The following is an 18,558-nucleotide window of genomic DNA, read 5'->3' as shown; positions in this document are numbered from 1 at the left end:
GGTCCATCCAGTGGCGTAGCGTGGGGGGTGCAGGGGGGGGGGCCGGCCGCACCGGGCGCAACATCTGGGGGTTAGGGTTAGGGGGCGCAAATCCATGGGTTAGGGGGCGCAAATCCACGGGTTAGGGGGCGCAAATTACTTGCCTTGCCCCGGGTGCTGACAACCCACGCTACGCCACTGGGTCCATCCAAAAGGAACCAGAGTAGTTTAGGTTTCCCTTCCAGCTTGCCTTTTGCTCTCTCCAGGAAGAAGCCACTGCTCCAGCAAATCAATTTTGGGCAGCCCCCTTTCTGCACAATGCCTTGAGCCAAGGGCTCCCCAGCCATGTTCTTTTGCAGGGCGACTCATGCTTTGGGATCTCCTTAGCCCATCCCTGACAGCGGCAATCTCTCGCGCTCCCGAGCTCAGCGCCGTGCTAATTCGAGCAAAACGATGATTGCCCTCCCCTCCTTCAAAAGCCTGGCACTTGACTGCCATTTCCAGAAAAGTGCTCAAATTACTAGCTGCGTTATTAAGGGCACAATGCCACGTCTCTCGCAATCGCATAATGGCACACTTTTATTAAAAGAGCAGGAGGATCAGGGGAGAGAGAGAGAGAGAGAAGCAGAGAGCGAGGAGAGCTTTGCACCATCGTCGTGAGATCGGTAGATCTGGGTTCCGCCATCCAGAACAGCTTTCCTAGAGAGCCCAAATTACTTTAATATATATATATATATATATATATATATATATATATATATATATATATATATATAATAAATAAATAAATTCCCTTTTTACATAACAGGGCTTTTGCTCGTCGCCACGCGCACACAGGCAGAACCGAAGGAGAAAAGGCCGGTTGCATTCTCCAAGTGCCGTTAATCCCACGGTTCGCCCTGAAAAGCATGTTAGCCTCACGGGGCCCAGCCTTGAACGCCAAAGGCTCCCACCAGCTTGATGTGAGTGCCAAGGTTATGCTAGGAATGTGAGGCCTGCGCTGGAGGCTGGAAGGAACATTTGCAAAAGACGCAGAGTCCAGAGGCACAGCAAACCATTCCCCCCCCCCCCTTTTCTTTAGCCTGAAAAGAGGTCTCCAGTGTGACTGCTACTCTGGAAGAAGGGTGCAATTTCTACTATTCCACCAGCAGCAGCTGGGACCTCAGCAGTGATGTGTGTGTCTCTGTGTGCACTCAGCTTCCAAGATACGACCACAAAGGCCTGCTTCTCGCAAAGAACAGGTGAAGTAACAGACCTGTTTCTAAGCCACCAGGTTAGATCGTTCCCACGGCCAAATGCAAAAAAAATAATAATTCCTGAGCATAGAAAAGAAGCGTATCTGTTGGAAATAACTTGCAGATAACTAATTGGCTTAGGATTTTATATCAGCTAAGTGATGAATCAATTTGTATAATTTTAAAATGAAAAGATTTAAAAATGTTAACGCTTAAGTTAAATTTTATAAGAACTGTGATTTGGAAAACCGTTAAATGGATATACATGGAAATTCAACCAAGGGGAAGCGAGGAAGTCACTTAACAATGTTAATAAGTATAATTTTTAATAAGATTATGATTTTTGTTTGTTCTGTTCGTTTATAATTTTGAGAAAATTAATCTTAAAAAATTCCCTGACATGATGGTTTTCTGCACACGGGGACCTCCTTCCCACATGGAACTGCTCAACAGCACTTGGAACTTGGGAATGGTACAGTCCAGAAACACACCTACGATATCATCTGTTGTTTGCAAAAGTTAGGTCTGAGTGGCAGCTGGAAAGAAACCTATCAGCATGACTGATGGGGGACGGGTTGCTCAGAGGAAAACGCCCAGGATGATCAACGTTTGTTATCAAAAGTTATGGCACCCCAGGGTTGAGCGCATCAGAGCATGAACAGAGATACTCTTCAGTCCCGTCCCCCCGTCCCCGAGAGCTCTGGCCCGAGTCCCTAACTTAGCACCCTCCCCTTTGTGAAGGAAGGGACAGAGACTGTTCTGGGTGAGGCCTTGGGTCCCCCGGATGTTGTTGGACTACAGTTCCCATCATCCCCTTGGCCAGAGGGTAAGCTGGCTGGGGATGATGGGAGTTGTAGTCCAGTAAGTGCTGGGGACCTTGAAGAACACAGAATCCTACACTGTAAGCTTGCCTGCCTTGGGAAGAGAAAATCCCAGTGCAAACACAAAGCTGTCACTTGACTGGGAATGGGATGGAATATGCAGAAGCGCAGCAACTCTTTTTGGCTCATCGTCAAAGCAGCTGCTGTACAGCACCACACAAACACACACAAACACAACACACACACACAGTCTTCCTAAATGCACCTCTGCACCAGTCACCTCTATAACTCGTTGCAGAGCTGGTCTCCATGTGGTGGCACAATTGCAAACACACAGGCTGTTTATTTATGGCATCCCAACTTTTCTCTGGGGAGGCGGGTGGCGCTGTGGGTTAAACCACAGAGCCTAGGACTTGCCGACCAGAAGGTCGGGGTTCGAATCCCCGCGACGGGGTGAGCTCCCGTTGCTCGGTCCCAGCTCCTGCCAACCTAGCAGTTCGAAAGCACGTCAAAGTGCAAGTAGATAAATAGGTACTGCTCTGGCAGGAAGGTAAACGGTGTTTCTGTGCGCTGCTCTGGTTCGCCAGAAGCGGCTTAGTCATGCTGGCCACATGACCCGGAAGCTGCACACCAGCTCCCTCGGCCAATAAAGCAAGATGAGTGCCACAACCCCAGAGTCGGTCACAACTGGACCTAATGGTTAGGGGTCCCTTTACCTTTACCTTTACCTTTTCTCTGAAGGAGGCAGAGACGGCTCTCCAGCTCCTTATTTAATCAACACAATCAAACTCGTTCGTTAAGAAATTCCCCAAACTCTGTTCCATGGGTGACTCTGGGTCATCTCTCTGCGGTAGCTTACCTTAAAGTTTTAAGTGTCTACATGCTTATCGCATTTATAAATTTTAAATTTATTGTTGTACATTGTTTTAAACGTTTGTTTTCCTTCTGGGATTGTACCCCCAAGTGTGTTTTATAAGCTGGTCTCTGACCATAATAAATCATCATCATCAACAACAACACAACAGCTTAGGCTGAGAGGCAGTGAGCTTTGTGGCCCAGTAGAGGTTCAAACCCTGGTCTCCCAGATCTTAGTGCAATGCTCTCACCACTAGGCCACACTGTCTCTACCATGCAGGCAGCCGCCATCCTCCCTTGATGTGTTTGTGCAGCCGCAATGGCTCTACTGGCGCTCCCCTTGCCACTTCTGCCCACGGCCTTGTGCCCTCCAGTCCCAGTAAGAGCCGCAAAGGGGTGTACATGATCTGGTCAAGCCTGTAAAAAAATAAATCTGGGGGTGGCATGGGAAAGAAAGAGGTTGTGGATAGAGAAAGTCCCCTACCCTGCAATACAGGGACAATACTAACCTAACAGGGCAGGTGCAAAGATTACTAGATCACGTCTGGGCTCTGCTTTGAGCACTACGTGATTGCGAAGCTGGACAATCACATTTTCTCTATCTCCCAAGTAAAAGGGAGAGGGCGGCCATAGCTTAATGCCTCGTTCCGCAGAGTACAGAACTCCTTTTATTGCTAAAATTAAATGTAAGATTCAGCACAAATGCTCTGTTGGTTATAGCTGGTGCCCACAATGAAGCAAGTAATTGTTTGATGTTCACCAAATGCTTTTTGTTGGCATTTTTAGTAGGTTGCATTAGTGTTCACTTCATTTGGAGCCCTGTGAGATTTTGGTGGGGGGGCGGAGAGACATTGAAGAAATGCTCCCCCAAATCCATCATCCGCTGCCTGCTCTTTCTTTGACTGGCCAGGGGTCCGGCAGCTTTTAAAAAGTGGGATGGCCGTCCTCCTCGGGACAGTGCTCCTAAGCCAAACAGGGATCACTTAGTGGACAGGATGACATCATGATATAGGGCAGCCAATCAAATCTGACCTGGAAAGGATGGGGGATATGAAACAGCCAGCCCAATGGACAGACATGTTTCCTGCAATGCTTGACTCCCGCTCTGAATGGACAAACACATTTGGCACCTTTTGACATCGACATACCAAAAGGAAAAAGGAAAAACCGAAAGAGAGAAGCCTTTTTGCCAGGGCCAAAAATACCCCTCTATTTGCTAGCCAAGAAGCAACTGCACCCCACAAAACAACAACAATAACAAAGCCAGAAAATAAAATACCACATTACTCTACATCAGGCCTAATGAAGAAGCAAGCCAGTATTGGCGAAGTCTTGCTTTTTGAGCAACGGACGCTCAATGAAACAGGGATGAGTAGACTAGAAGAAGCCTCCCTACCAATAAAACCTAAACATTGCCAATCTTTTGTTCTCCTTCTATGGACACCCAAAACCAACTTTTGCAGTGACCCAATAGAGCATGGGATGATGAGAAGTCTTCCACAGCCATAGTTCTGAAGCCAGGTCCTTGTTCTATATGCTCAAAGTCCCACACAGCCCAATAAACAGGTGCCACTTCTGACCACAAACAAGGCTTGGGGATTCAGTCTAATCAAACTCTCCGAATGAGACCTAAATGGGTATGTCACATAACCTGGATTCACCATTGGGTGTGCATTCAGTGGGGAACGGCAGCCAATGCTTGACAACTGCTTGCTTGTTGGATTCAGGAATCTGCCTTGAGGGCTTCATCCTTTTACAGGCAAACTTCCGAGGGCCACGTGTCCACAGAGATGAAACTGGGCACAGCAATGCATGGAACCCTAACCTTTGCTCAGTAGGCTACTTTTCTAGCCACACACATTGGTGGTTCCTACGCAGGTCTCTATCCCAGCAAGGAAGAGCCATGATCACAGTAGAAGGACACATCCCAGGCCAAAGCACTCAAGGAGGGCGAACAACATGGTGTGTGGACATGCCCAGAGGACCAGATTCATCCCTGAGGCTCTTCCCCCACATGCTATACTTTTACATGCCTATATACACACCTGCCATGAGCTACTAGGATTTGTGGACAACTACCCTACATGACAAACCACCGAATGACAAGAGGTAGCTTCTCAGGACCTTCAGGTCCTGGGCTGATTCCAACCACCCAGGCTGGCCATTGGATCTTCCAAGACAGGAAGTAGGATAAGAGGGCTTCCTGTATGAACTGAGCCTTGCTTGAGCCAAAAAGGTCTTCCTGAACTCTGATGTGGTTCTATAGCCTTGGCTCCTGACTAGTGACTTGTTCAATGAGTCTTTGTTCCTGGCTCACCTCAGACTGCTGCTCATGGCCCAGATCTGAAAAACAGCGATGCGGGTAATTAATTTACACTCAGGACTTAAGTGGTCTTTCCAAGGTGGGGGCTCTTTTTAGAACCTAGACGTGGTCCTCCAAGATGACGTTGGACTATAACTCTCATTGTCTCTGGCCATCCTGGATGGAGTCCAACTACATCGGAGACTCCCCCGAGGCATCTTGGTCCCAGGCCATTTAGAATCTTAAATCTTATTTCTTTAGGCTGGTTTTGCCTCACAACTATACAGAGGATCCATTTTACAATGGAAAGTAAACTTGATGGAAAGAGCACATTAAAAATAAATATCTGCAAATAGCATCAGATTGGGAGGGGGCCCCTGATAATTATTGGGACCCCAGCAGTCAGAAGGGGGAGTTAAAAGCAATTCCTTCCCCTGCTGCGGCGCTGAAGAAAATCCCTCATCCGAACTTATTTACACTGGGAGGAAATTTTCCATTAGTGTCCATGGGGGTTCCATCTCAATACGAATAGTCCTCATCTCTTCCAAGTCAAGGCCCATAAAGCATTCCCAACAGATGTCCGTCCAATAGCGGCTTGAAGAGGAGATGTCCTAGTCTTCCTAAAAATCTAGCTGAACAGAGGCAGAGCAAAGTTAAGCACTGGAGAAGCAGAAATGCCCAAGTCTTGTTTATATCTGCTGCTTTTCCTATCCTGGGCAAATGTGATCGATAAACTTTATCGCTCAGCCCAATCTTTTTCTTCTTCCCTGATCTTTCAGACCTTCTTTACAGGTTTGATCTTCTAGGCCAGAAATAAAACATCAGACATTAAAAACTTCCACGTACAGGGCTGCCTTAAGATGTCTTCTAAAAGTTGTATAATTATTCATCCCCTTGACAGCTGATGGGAGGGCATTCCACAGAATGGGTGCTACTACCAAGAAGGCCCTCTGCCTGGTTCCCTGTAACTTCACTTCTTGCAGTGAGGGAACTGCCAGAAGGCCCTCGGCTCTGTACCTCAGTGTCCAGGCTCAACGATGGGGGTGGAGACACACCTTCAGGTATATAGGGCCAAGGCAGTTTAGGGTTCTAAAAGTCAGCACCCACACAATATGACCTACCATGGCTTCAATCAGTTTCCCCCTGAAAAACCACAGCTGAGTCACGCTAAGACTGTTATCCGCTGTAACCACTATTTTTTTCTAAATCTTAATGCTGCATAGACAATCCTTGTTTTCTGTGTTACTGAAACCAGGTGGGGATGCCACCTGTTTTCCTGACATATTTCCTGTTAACCACGGTGTGTCAGGCATGGACCTAATAGGTGGAGATCTTTCCCATCACTAACTCTCCAAGCCCAGAAAGGTTTCACCTGTTGGATCCAATCCCAAAGTGAGTACAGGCACAGGGGCCCTGGCCACCCCCCAGTGTTTTGGATGCCAGTGTTGAAGCCAGGCAAGAAGTCAAGAAGATTTCCCTGTTGTTTGGCCTCCAGCACCTCCATATATTCAAAGATATACTATCTCTGCAGAGGGAGGTTCCATCTCATAGCCAAGGAAAGTTCAATCATGTATAGACACTCGGATACTTCCCGGATCCATGATTCTACAGCACGTGTGGGGATCCTGTTTCAACCAGAGGCCCACATCCCTTCCCAGGCAATGTTTCAAGGGCCACATGGCAGTGGTGGGCAGGGCCAGAGGCGGAAATGGGTGGGGCAGCAAATGTAAAACTTACCTTTTTCACAGTAAGCTAGTTATTTCACCTAGACAGCATCTTAAAAAGCAGAGACATCACCTTGCCGACAAAGGTCCATATAGTTCAAGCTATGGTTTTCCCAGTAGTGATGTATGGAAGTGAGAGCTGGACCATAAAGAAGGCTGATCGCCAAAGAATGGATGCTTTTGAGTTATGGTGCTGGAGGAGACTCTTGAGAGTCCCATGGACTGCAAGAAGATCAAACCACTCCATTCTGAAGGAAATCAGCCCTGAGTGCTCACTGGAAGGACAGATCCTGAACCTGAGGCTCCAATACTTTGGCCACCTCAGGAGAAGAGAAGACTCCCTGGAAAAGACCCTTATGCTGGGAAAGATGGAGGGCACAAGGAGAAGGGGACGACAGAGGACGAGATGGCTGGACAGTGTTCTCGAAGCTACCAGCATGAGTTTGACCAAACTGCGGGAGGCAGTGGAAGACAGGAGGGCCTGGTGTGCTCTGGTCCAGGGGGTCACGAAGAGTCGGACACAATTAAACAAGAAGTTATTTCACACATCTCTTTCACCTCCCGTCCAAAGAAGCAAGAGGCATTATCCGACTTCAAGGACACAGCTTGGGAGATGAAGAAAATCCCAGGCAGAGTGTCGAGGGTCAGACACAGAGAATGCATTTGGCCCCTGTGCCTGAGATTCTCACCCTTGCTCTACAGGGTGATTCACAAGCACACATTATAATAATAATAATTATGATGATGATGAGAAATTCAATGTCACATTATGCTGCTGTTTCCATCTAGACAAAACAATCCCTCATCTCCTCCCAGTGTTAGAAACTCAGATATATAAGCTACGGGACAAAGGTGGCTCTGTGGTCTAAACCTCTGAGCCTCTTGGGCTTGCTGATTGGAAGGTCGGAGGTTCAAATCCCCACGACGGGGTGAGCTCCCACTGAAGAAGAAGAAGAGGAGTTTGGATTTGATATCCCACTTTATCACTACCCGAAGGAGTCTCAAAGCGGCTAACATTCTCCTTCCCCTTCCTCCCCCACAACAAACACTCTGTGAGGTGAGTGGGGCTGAGAGACTTCAGAGAAGTGTGACTAGCCCAAGGTCACCCAGCAGCTGCATGTGGAGGAGCGGAGACGCAATCCTGGTTCACCAGATTATGAGACTACTGCTCTTAACCACTACACCACACTGGCTCTCTGTCCCAGCTCCTGCCAACCTAGCAGTTTGAAAGTACACCAGTGCAAGTAGATAAATAGGTACCGCTCCGTCGGGAAGGTAAACAGCATTTCCGTGCGCTGCTCTGGTTCGCCAGAAGCGGCTTAGTCATGCTGGCCACATGACCTGGAAGCTGTACGCCGTCTCCCTCGGCCAATAAAGCGAGATGAGCGCCACAACCCCATTGTTGCCTTTGACTGGACTCAACCATCCAGGCGTCCTTTACCTGTTTACCTTAAACGAATGTTACGGTTGCCAACATGGAATGCCTTGTTGCCATTTTGGGACAAGGTGGCTCTAAAGTCTTATTTTTCAAGTGATGGACTGATTGACAGTTAAATATCTGGCTAGTTCAGAGGACAACCCTGAGCTAGGTTTAGAACTTTGAGAACTTAAAAGAAGTCACTTTTGCCCAGGAACTGTCCACATATATATTGGCCTATTCCTGCCTCTTTTTCTTAACGGTGACACAGACCATTCATAATGACTTAGCCACTGTGATCCACACGACGGTCACCTCCAGACTGGATTATTGTAACTCGCTCTACGTGGGGCTGCCCTTGAGACTGACCCAGAAACTCCAGCGGGTGCAGAATGCCGCGGCGAGACTCCTTATGGGGTCTTCGCTGCGAGATCACATTCACCCAGTGCTATACCAGCTGCACTGGCTCCCGGTGGAGTACAGGATCAGATTTAAGGTGCTGGTTTTAACCTTTAAAGCCCTATACAGCCTAGGACCCTCGTACCTACGGGACCGCCTCTCCTGGTATGTCCCACAGAAGAACTTACGGTCTGCAAATAAAAACATCCTGAAGATCCCAGGCCACAGAGAGGTTAGGCTGGCCTCAACTAGAGCTAGGGCTTTCTCGGCCGCGGCTCCAATCTGGTGGAACACTCTGTCACAAGAGGCTAGGGCCCTGCGGGACCTGACATCTTTCCGCAGGGCCTGCAAGACAGAGTTGTTCCACCAGGCCTTTGGCCAGGGCACAGCCTGACCCCCTCCGCTGGCAATCTGCACAGAATTTTGTTTAATGGTTGCCATCAATTTGATTTTAATTAATTTTTATAATGAAAGGTTCTTAGAATGTTGGATTATTTTGATTGTTGTTAGCCGCCCTGAGCCCAGCTTCGGCTGGGGAGGGCGGGGTATAAATAAAATTTATTATTATTATTATTATTATTATTATTATTATTAATTAATTAATTAATGGTGAGTGGGGTGAAGACAAGCCACAGCAATTGACTATAACATCGTTCACTGCTCCTGCTCAGGCTGCATGGAAAAAGCGTTTCGGTTCCTGAAATTCATTACTGATGGTACAGATAAAATAGAACAGATGGAACTCTACAGGATGGGGTATTCGTGCGGGGGGAAAAGCCAAGATCCAGGGCTCCCCAGGCATGCACCTCCAGAGCGTGGAGACATCAGGTGTCATCCTGTCTCCCAGGTACCTTCACTTGGTCGCAAGTGGCCAATAAAGGTAAAGGTAAAGGGACCCCTGACCATTTGGTCCAGTCATGACCGACTCTGGGGTTGCGGCGCTCATCTCGCTTTATTGGCCAAGGGACCCGGAGTACAGCTTCCAGGTCATGTGGCCAGCATGACTAAGCCGCTTCTGGCGAACCAGAGCAGCGCACGGAAACGCCGTTTACCTTCCCGCCGGAGCAGTACCTATTTATCTACTTGCACCTTGATGTGCTTTCGAACTGCTAGGTTGGCAGGAGCAGGGACCGAGCAACGGGAGCTCACCCCGTCGTGGGGAATCGAACCGCCGACCTTCTGATCGGCAAGTCCTAGGCTGTGTGGTTTAACCCACAGCTTCCGCACCAGGTGCAAAATGCGCCTAGCAAATTTGAACCACTGTCCTCTCTCCATATGCTGTTTTGGAGGATTCTACCCCCACAAGTCAATTTCAAGGGTGCATAGCAGAGGGGAAGCCCTGCTCACACAGAAGCCTACAGGACTAGCTAGCCGAATCCCACCCATTATTCCTATTACCATTATTCCTTCACCAGCGGATCCCAGGGCGGGTTGGAACAGTTTGAAACCCTGCATTAAGAACCAGCTAAAACAAATCACAGTCGCGGGAACAGGTCCTGAAAACACACACCTCAAGTGTCACAAGGCCAGGGCAGAAAAAGGTGTGTCTTTGGTACCTTAGAAAGCTGAATCCAGGAGGTTAAACCACTGAGGCTATTTCGAGTGACACCAGACAACCCAAGAATTCTGTCTGCCCTGCAATGGTCCGTTCACACATGCCAGCCTGCCTGACAGTGCTGCAATTGTGGAGCGAACAAGCGTTTGCGTGAGGAGCAAGCTCTATGATGCAGGCCAAACTATGCAAAGACTGAAGATCGGGAGTTTTGGATTACAGCTTTTCCACACCAAAAAAAACACAACACCACCCCTATTTGCAAACCAGATATAGAACTTACACACACACACACAACCGAAACCCAGAAATCCATATTACAACTTTTGGTTCTGGATCCTACCCATGGTTAAGATTTCTTCCTTGAGAAGATCTGCACTGCTGAAGGACTGTAGGCCTTCCTTGCAATCCATGATTTCTCGCGGCCAGATAACCCTTTCAGCGCCCCTCATCCCAAGCATCCAGATAGTGTCACTTCCAATAAAATGTATATTCCTGATCTTGTCCTTGCCCTTGAGCTCTGTGTGTGTGTGTGTGTGGTATGTGTGTGTGTATTATAAGGCTCCAGCCCTCCCTCTTTTAAGCTGGCACCTTCTCGCAATTGCAAACGGAAGGTCTCCCACCTTTCCAGTGCAGAAACACACCTTCATTTCTGCAAAAGGAGAAAAGGGAGAAGTGTCGCATGGGGGAGGGGGCGGAATCCCCCCCCCCCTCGAAACCAATGCAAACTTGAGCAGACTTGCTGGGAGAGGAAACTGTCACAAATCCCATAGCGACCCTCTTGCAATTCAATACCTCCAAGCAGATGGGGTTCTTTTCCCTCTCTCTCTTCCTAAACCGACACCACCCCATCGGAAGCCACACTTTGCCTGAAAGCTCCTAGACAATGCATCTAAACACGAATGTCACTCCGAGTTCACCAGAAAGGCAAAACAAGCCGGCGAGGCTTCCTCCGATGGCTATATACGACTGCAAGCAGCCCCGTCAACTTGTAACGATTGCAATTTGGGGGGGGAGGGTGAGCTAATCCATCGCCACAGCGTCGGCCCAGCTATGAAGGAATTTTAACTCTTCGCATGCAACAAGACAGCTATTGTACGTTCTTCCAGCATCTCTCTCTCTCTGCATATCTCGGCTGCCCCCCACTTGCAAAAAAATAAAAGGAGAGAGCCTATAGATGCAGGGGAGATATTAGATATATAATTATGCATGCAAATAAAATAAAATAAAATAAAAAGAGCCCTACCCCCTTCTGATCCACCTTGGCTTGCACGCACACACGCACATCTGCGCTTTGCAATGTGGACACACAGAAGTAAGAAAAATGCTAACGGGGGGGCAGCTGGGGAGAAAGAGAGGCAGAATAATCGCAGCGATCGAGGGGCAAGTTTGCAAGGAGAGCAACTGTGTCGACCCCAAATAAATAATGAAAGAAGGCAGAAAAAGAGAGAGAAATAAAGTATCGGAACCTGTACCATTTTGATGCGAGGGTCTCCGGTCAATTGAGCCCCGGTGCTCCTCTGCTTGCTGGGGGGTTGTGATCTCCATGAAAATGTTGGAATGTGACAGATTAGATCTTTCTTTTTAAAGGTTTTCTCCTCCTCTCCCTTTTTTTTCTCCTTCCCCCTTTTCCTCTGCAGTGGTTCCTTCTGCTGGGCTGCAGCGGGGGGGGGGGGGGCTCCTGCGCTCTCGTCTCCCCTCCGCCGCCGCGGCTGCCTTTGCTGGCTTGCTGGCTGCCGCTCCTCCTCCCCTCCCGCCGCCCGCCCCTTTGGCGGCTGCTTCACTCCGGCCCCCCCATCGCCCTGTCAGCCCCGGAGGAAGAGGCAGGCGAGCCTGGCAGCGCGCTGCCAATGCCAGAAGCCGGGCCCAGCTGATTGGAGGCGCCGCCTCCCGTGCGCCTGCGCGCGGACCTTTCCTCCCTCTCTCGCTCCGATTTAAAGGGACTTTTGCAAGGCGCGCTCCCACCCAAGCAAATAGCCGGCCTGCAAAGGGGTGGCCGCCCCTTCCAGGGCCGGATTTATATATCAGCTAAACAAGCTATAGCACATAGCTGTCAACGTTTCCCCTCTTTTTAAGGGAAATTCCCTTATTCCGAATAGGGTTCCTTGCAAGAAAAGGGAAAAGTTGACAGCTGTGCTATAGCTTAGTGCTGCACTCACTGGGGGGGGGGGGGGAATATTTAAAGGAAAAAACACACCTGGATGTGCATTTCCAAAATATAAGCTAAAAAACAAATAAAATAAAACCTACATACAGCAACAGTGTTTTGTGTTGCGTAGGCTCCTATGATTGTAAGTAATGGGCCCCAATCATTTTAAGTTAGAACTTAATAATTATTTCACTATTAATATACTCCTTCTTAATTGTATATAATTACTACTACTACTACTACTACTACTACTATTTTTATTATTATTATTTATACCTCACCCATCTAGCCGGGCTTTCCCAGCCACTCTGGGCAGCTTCCAACAAAATATTAAAATACAATAATGCATCAAACATTAAAAGCTTCCCTAAACAGGGCTGTATTTCACTATTGATACAGTGGTACTTGGGGTTACGTACGCTTCAGGTTACAGACGCTTCAGGTTACAGACTCCGCTAACTCAGATATATTACCTTGGGTTAAGAACTTTGCTTCAGGATGAGAACAGAAATCGTGCAGCGGAGGCAGTGGGAGGCCCCATTAGCTAAAGTGGTGCTTCAGGTTAAGAACAGTTTCAGGTTAAGAACAGACCTCTGGAACGAATTAAGTACTTAACGTGAGGTACCACTGTATGCTTCTTCTTAATGGTATTTCTGTTCAATGATTACTTTGATAAAATACATATTTTGTTATGTGCAAATGGCTTGAGATACCTATTGGGGCCATAAATTACCATATAGCACATATTCAACACACAAAAAACCAGTGACAATTTGTTGTTGACAAAGGACAGCTGGACATATAAAGGGCCCCATTACCTTCAATAGCTTAGGGCCTCATCAAACCTAAATCTGGCCTTGCCCCGGAAAACTGCAAAGTGCAGGTGGCTGGTGATGTGATTTTGCAGCCCCTCTTAAGGCTGCAAGAGCATGCCCTGCACATTTAACCCAAGAGGAAGCCCAGGGTGTGCAAGGTTTGCAACAGAGTCACCATGGAAGGAGTCAGGTTGCACGTGGGAAGCCTGTTCAAGTCCACATTTATTTATTTTTTTGCAGAGGCAGACACGGATGTCTGGTGCTTGCTCCCACTGAACTTGGCTTGCCGATGGAGGGCTGGTTGCCTTTTCCTGTTGTGTGGGAGACCCCCCCCCCCTTTTGTGTGGTAGGGTGGACTGGAGGACGTTTTGGCTGTCTTCTAACCAGGGCTGCACTGTACCCCCACCCCAACCCCCATAATAGCCTGTTTGTTGAATGGGAGTTTCATATGGACTGCAGAAATTTATCTGGAGCTAGGGTAGCTGGTGTCCTTTGTGGATGGGTGGGGGAACACAGGTAATCTGACTGGGGGCAGCACAGCCAGCACACACTAGGATACGATAATCTTTATTGTCATTGACCCATACAGAACAGCAAAACTGAAAAAATCTACACCAGACATTCAAAACCAACAAGCCTGCTATCCCAGCCTGTTTAGCCCCCTACAAACTCTGATACCCCATAATTAAATACAATACAGTGGTGCCCCGCAGGACGAATGCCTCGCAAGATGAAAGAGTTTTCCGTTTTGGAGGTTCTTCGCAAAACAAATCTCCTATGGGCTTGCTTCGCAAGACGAAAATGTCTTGCGGGTTCCTGCGGGTTTTTCCCCTCCCCTCCCCTTTTTCTAAGCCGCTAAGCCGCTTATCAGCTGATCCGATAAGCCGATAAGCCGCTAAAAGCCGCTAATAGCGCTAATCCGTCAATGGGCTTGCTTCACAAAACGAAAAAACCGCTAGACGAAGAGAATCACAGAACGGATTGTTTTCGTCTTGCGAGGCACCACTGTATACTCCCATAGAGACTACCTTACACTGCGTTTAAAAGGGTTTAAAAGGGTTGCTATATTTCAAAAAGGAAAAACCAGGACACACTGAAAGTAGCTGAACATTTTATAGGGAAACCCCCCCCCCCAACTATTGAGCTTTTCCCCCCTGACAAACCCCAAAGTTATTGAGGAATTTTTGAGTTTTGGAGCTTTTTAAAAGGCATTTTGTTTGGCACTATTTAACCTCTGTTGCTGGTTTTCCAGGACATTTGCCCGATTTCTGAATCATAATGTATGTGGCTGGACTTTTGGGGGGAGACAACAGTGTGTGTGTGTGTGTGTGTGTGTGTGTGTGTGTGAGAGAGAGAGAGAGAGAGAGAGAGAGAGAGAGAGAGAGAGTGTTTTCAACATATGATACAATGGAAACCCAGCTAGTCTAATGATAATAAACAATACTTAAAAATAAAAGCCAGGCAGGACAAGGTGGCTGGAAGAATGATGACATTCTAGCCAGGGCCTGTCTTTGCATGCAATTGCCGGACTACAACTCCTGTCATCCCTGATGAGAGCCCAACATCTGCTCATAGCTGTCAACCGTCCCTTATTTGGCGGGAAACTCCCTTATCCCAGCGGTGTGTCCCGCTGCTGTCCCTTATTGATGATGTCCCTTAAATTTCCCGGGTTTCAAAGGAAGCAGCTCCTCTCCCTCCCTCCCTGCCGGCCAGGGAGGAGGGAGGCTCCAACTGTGTTGCTTGGCTGTGTTGCTCACCCAATAAGGAGTCTAAGAACGACTGGGGGGTGGAGCTTGCATGCCTTGTGCCCATCAAATTGGCCGCGTTGCCTGGGGACTCACCTTTGCTCAGCGCTTCCCAGCGGAGAGGTGACGGTGGTTTTCCTTGCTGCATCCCCTTTGCCGGGTTGCTGCGCTGTGGGAACCACCGCTTGAGGCTTCATTTGGCTGCTGGCTGAGCTTTCCACTTTTGGCTTGGAGGGGCTCAGAAGTTGAACATACCTGTGCTTGGAAAATCCATTATTTTGGCTGCTGATCCCTTATTTTTGAGGCTGCTGGTCCCTTATTTTCAAATCTGTAAGTTGACAGCTATGCATCTGCTGGAGGGCTGGAGGTCCACTGCCTCTCCTGGAGAATCTCCTTTTGCAAAACCTGCTCATACAGCCATTTGGCAGGATGAGTAACTGTGTGCATGAGGGTGACTCTGTTGTTTAAGAGGCTACAGGTCTTAAAAAACTGGGCCAGCTGTTTCTCATGTCTGCCATCTTTATAGGTCATGGTGCCTCGATTGCTAGATGACAGCTTCCTCCAAACTGGTGGGGTTTTTTTGGGGTGGGGGTAGCTGTATGATTTTGCAGTATACCTCATAAACCACTTTCCCCACCCCCTTCCCACCAGATATGTCTTAATTCACCCTCTGCACAGCCCCGTCAGAGGTCAGTATTGAGCACTGTGGAATCACTGCCCATCCATAAACAGGACTGCTGGACATCTGGTCCTCATTTCCATTCAGCTTCAGCTGCCTTGTGCGGTAACCCGTTCCAGATGTTTGCTGCCCTCTGCAAAGGCATTTGACACAAGCCCGGTATTTATCCTGCCTCCCGTTTCCACCTCCCCACGCTTAAAATTCTATCCTTGTTGTCTTTCCTCGGGGGCTGAAAAGCTCCGCCGGCTTTTCAGATGCCTGTCTCAATTTTAAAAAAAAGAGTAAAGAAACAAACTATAGTTCTTCTAAATACTTGGCAGGGAAGCCAGCCAGCCTCATGACCTGCTGCTGTCAAAACTTCCGTGGGCATTGGAAACAAAAAATCAGAGAGTGCTTATGGCACAGTATGCAAATACGATATTGTTGTGGATCTGGAGATTCCCTTCTGATGACTAGGGATGGGCCAACCTGTCAAATTCACTTTCTCGTTTTCCTAATCCTAAATTCAGCTCCTCATTTTCCACATCGGTTTGCAATCATCATCATCACTCATTTTGTGCAAGTTTCTCCAGATAAGACATGTTTTTTTGTATGCAGCTTTGCCTAACGCAATCATGTTTGCAAAGCAATTTCCCCAGTATGACACGTTTTTGGTGCACTAGTAAAAATAACACCCAAAATGTGTTGTATTGGGCAAATAGCTTTGCAAAAATGTCTAACAATGGGCAAAATTTAGTAAACATTTCTACACATGCTTCACTTTAGTATATATGCATTTTTTTATACCAATTACTTGACTGGAGAACTGCGTTGCAAATTTCAGGGAAGTCTGCTCTTTGAAAGATGGCTGTGTTTCACTTTATGCGTTGTTCTGGGAAGTGCAAATTAGCTAGATTCGCCTTTGAAAGTGAGCAAATTGGATTTCTTCCCCATCCCTACTGATCCGCTGGATCAAAATGGACCTCTCCACCTCCTGTCCAAACACAGAGAAGGAAGGCTTTTCTGATTTGAGGGGGAAAGTATTTCAGAAACCCTCCCTGAGCCAAGGAGATATACAACTTTTAGAACAGGCATAGGCAAACTCAGCCCTCCAGATGTTTTGGGACTACAACTCCCATCATCCCTAGCTAACAGGCCCGGTGGTCAGGGATGATGGGAATTGTAGTCCCAAAACATCTGGAGGGCCGAGTTTGCCTATGCCTGCTTTAGAAGACATCTGAAGACATCTGTATAGGGAAGCTTGTGGATGTTTAATGTTTAATTATAGTTTTATATATGTTGGAAGTTGCTCAGAGTGGCTGGGGCATTAATAATAATAATAATAATAATAATTAATAATAATAATAATAATAATAATAATAATAATGGAGCAGGACATCCTTATTTTCATCAGAGAAATCTTGGAGGGTATGTAATTCCGCAATACCCTCTGCGTACCTTGATAGGCCTGCCCAGGGGTCTCCAGGTTCTGTCACATGCTGATGATGTAATCAGTGTGCGCTGCTTTTAGATGTCTCTGAGCAAGGAACGCCATGGGCTGTTTCCTCTTCCCAATTCCTCCTGCAGAATCATCCAGAGGAACCAGTTTTGTCTGAACAGGCCATAGCCTGCCCTAAATATTTACGGGCACATGCCAGGCATTCGTTGGGCATCATCGTTCTCTATTGCATTGCACTCGTGGCAGTTAAGAATTTGACACAGATCGGCTGAACCTGTGGTGTGGCATATAACGCTTGCCAACACTCCAGCTGGCAGCTACTCAGGGAACGAAACCAGAATGTCCACAAGGCACCCCCACATGAAGCAAGGGGAAATTGCTAGCATTATGAAACCACACAGGTCCCATGCTTGAGGTGCAAGGAAATCACAGATTGAAAGGTTAGCTGGAAAGAGATGGTGTAGCCCAGGGGTCAGCAAACTTTTTCAGCAGGGGGCCGGTCCACTGTCCCTCAGACTTTGTGGGGGGCTGGACTGTATTTTGAAAAAAAACATATGAATGAATTCCTATGCCCCACAAATAACCCAGAGGTGCATTTTAAATAAAAGCACACATTCTACTCATGTAAAAACACCAGGCAGGCCCCACAAATAACCCAGGGATGCATTTTAACTAAAAGGACACATTCTACTTGTGTAAAAACACGCTGATTCCCAGACCGTCCGTGGGCCGGATTTAAAAGGCGATTAGGCCGGATCCGGCCCCCGGGCCTTAGTTTGCCTACCCATGGTGTAGCCCAAGGGTGTGGAACCTGGTGGTATTTGGATGTTGTTGGACTGTGACTCTCACCATCCCTAACTCCACCTGGGAGACCAGGGTTCAATTCTCCACTAGGCCATGAAGCTCTCTGGGTGGCCCTGGGCTGACCTACCTCAGAGGGTTGTTGTGGGGATTAAATGAGGAGCGGGGGAGAACCATGTGCTCTACCTTGAGCTCCTTGGTGAAAATGGTGGGGTAGAAATGCAACAAAACAAGAATAAATAAATGCTGACTGGAAATGGAGTACAATAACATTTGGGAGGCTGCATGTTCCACATCAACAACCTCAGATATGCAGATGACACAACCTTGATGGCAGAAAGTGAGGAGGAATTAAAGAACCTTTTAATATGTGTGGTGGAGTCTCCTTCTTTGGAGGTCTTTAAGCAGAGGCTTGACAATCATATGTCAGGAGTGATCTGATGGTGTTTCCTGCTTGGCAGGGGGTTGGACTCGATGGCCCTTGTGGTCTCTTCCAACTCTATGATTCTATGATTAATGAGGGTGAAAGAGGAGAGCGCAAAATATGGTCTGAAGCTCAACATCAAAAAAACGAAGATCATGGCCACTGGTCCCATCACCTCCTTGCAAACAGAAGGGGAAGAAATGGAGGCAGTGAGAAATTTTAC

General features: G+C 47.8%; 1 protein-coding gene and 2 long non-coding RNA genes across 3 annotated transcripts in view; 1 reads left to right on the top strand and 2 right to left on the bottom strand.

The window, feature by feature from the left end:
• Positions 1 to 18,558, top strand: part of LOC308569735 — a 394,467-nt gene that overhangs the window by 8,164 nt on the left and 367,745 nt on the right. The window lies entirely within an intron of this gene.
• Positions 1 to 18,558, bottom strand: part of ZBTB47 (zinc finger and BTB domain containing 47) — a 416,665-nt gene that overhangs the window by 39,486 nt on the left and 358,621 nt on the right. The window contains exon 2 of the mRNA XM_081163706.1: positions 11,760 to 11,870. Within this exon, the coding sequence (XP_081019832.1) occupies positions 11,760 to 11,762 (3 nt within the window). The 5' untranslated portion in view covers positions 11,763 to 11,870. The remainder of the gene's footprint in view (positions 1 to 11,759; positions 11,871 to 18,558) is intronic.
• Positions 1 to 18,558, bottom strand: part of LOC308569772 — a 126,942-nt gene that overhangs the window by 39,486 nt on the left and 68,898 nt on the right. The window lies entirely within an intron of this gene.

The sequence above is a fragment of the Podarcis bocagei genome (genome assembly GCF_964188305.1).
Source record: "Podarcis bocagei genome assembly, chromosome: 12".
Classification (NCBI taxonomy): domain Eukaryota; kingdom Metazoa; phylum Chordata; class Lepidosauria; order Squamata; family Lacertidae; genus Podarcis; species Podarcis bocagei.
This window is presented reverse-complemented; position numbering and strand designations above follow the sequence as displayed.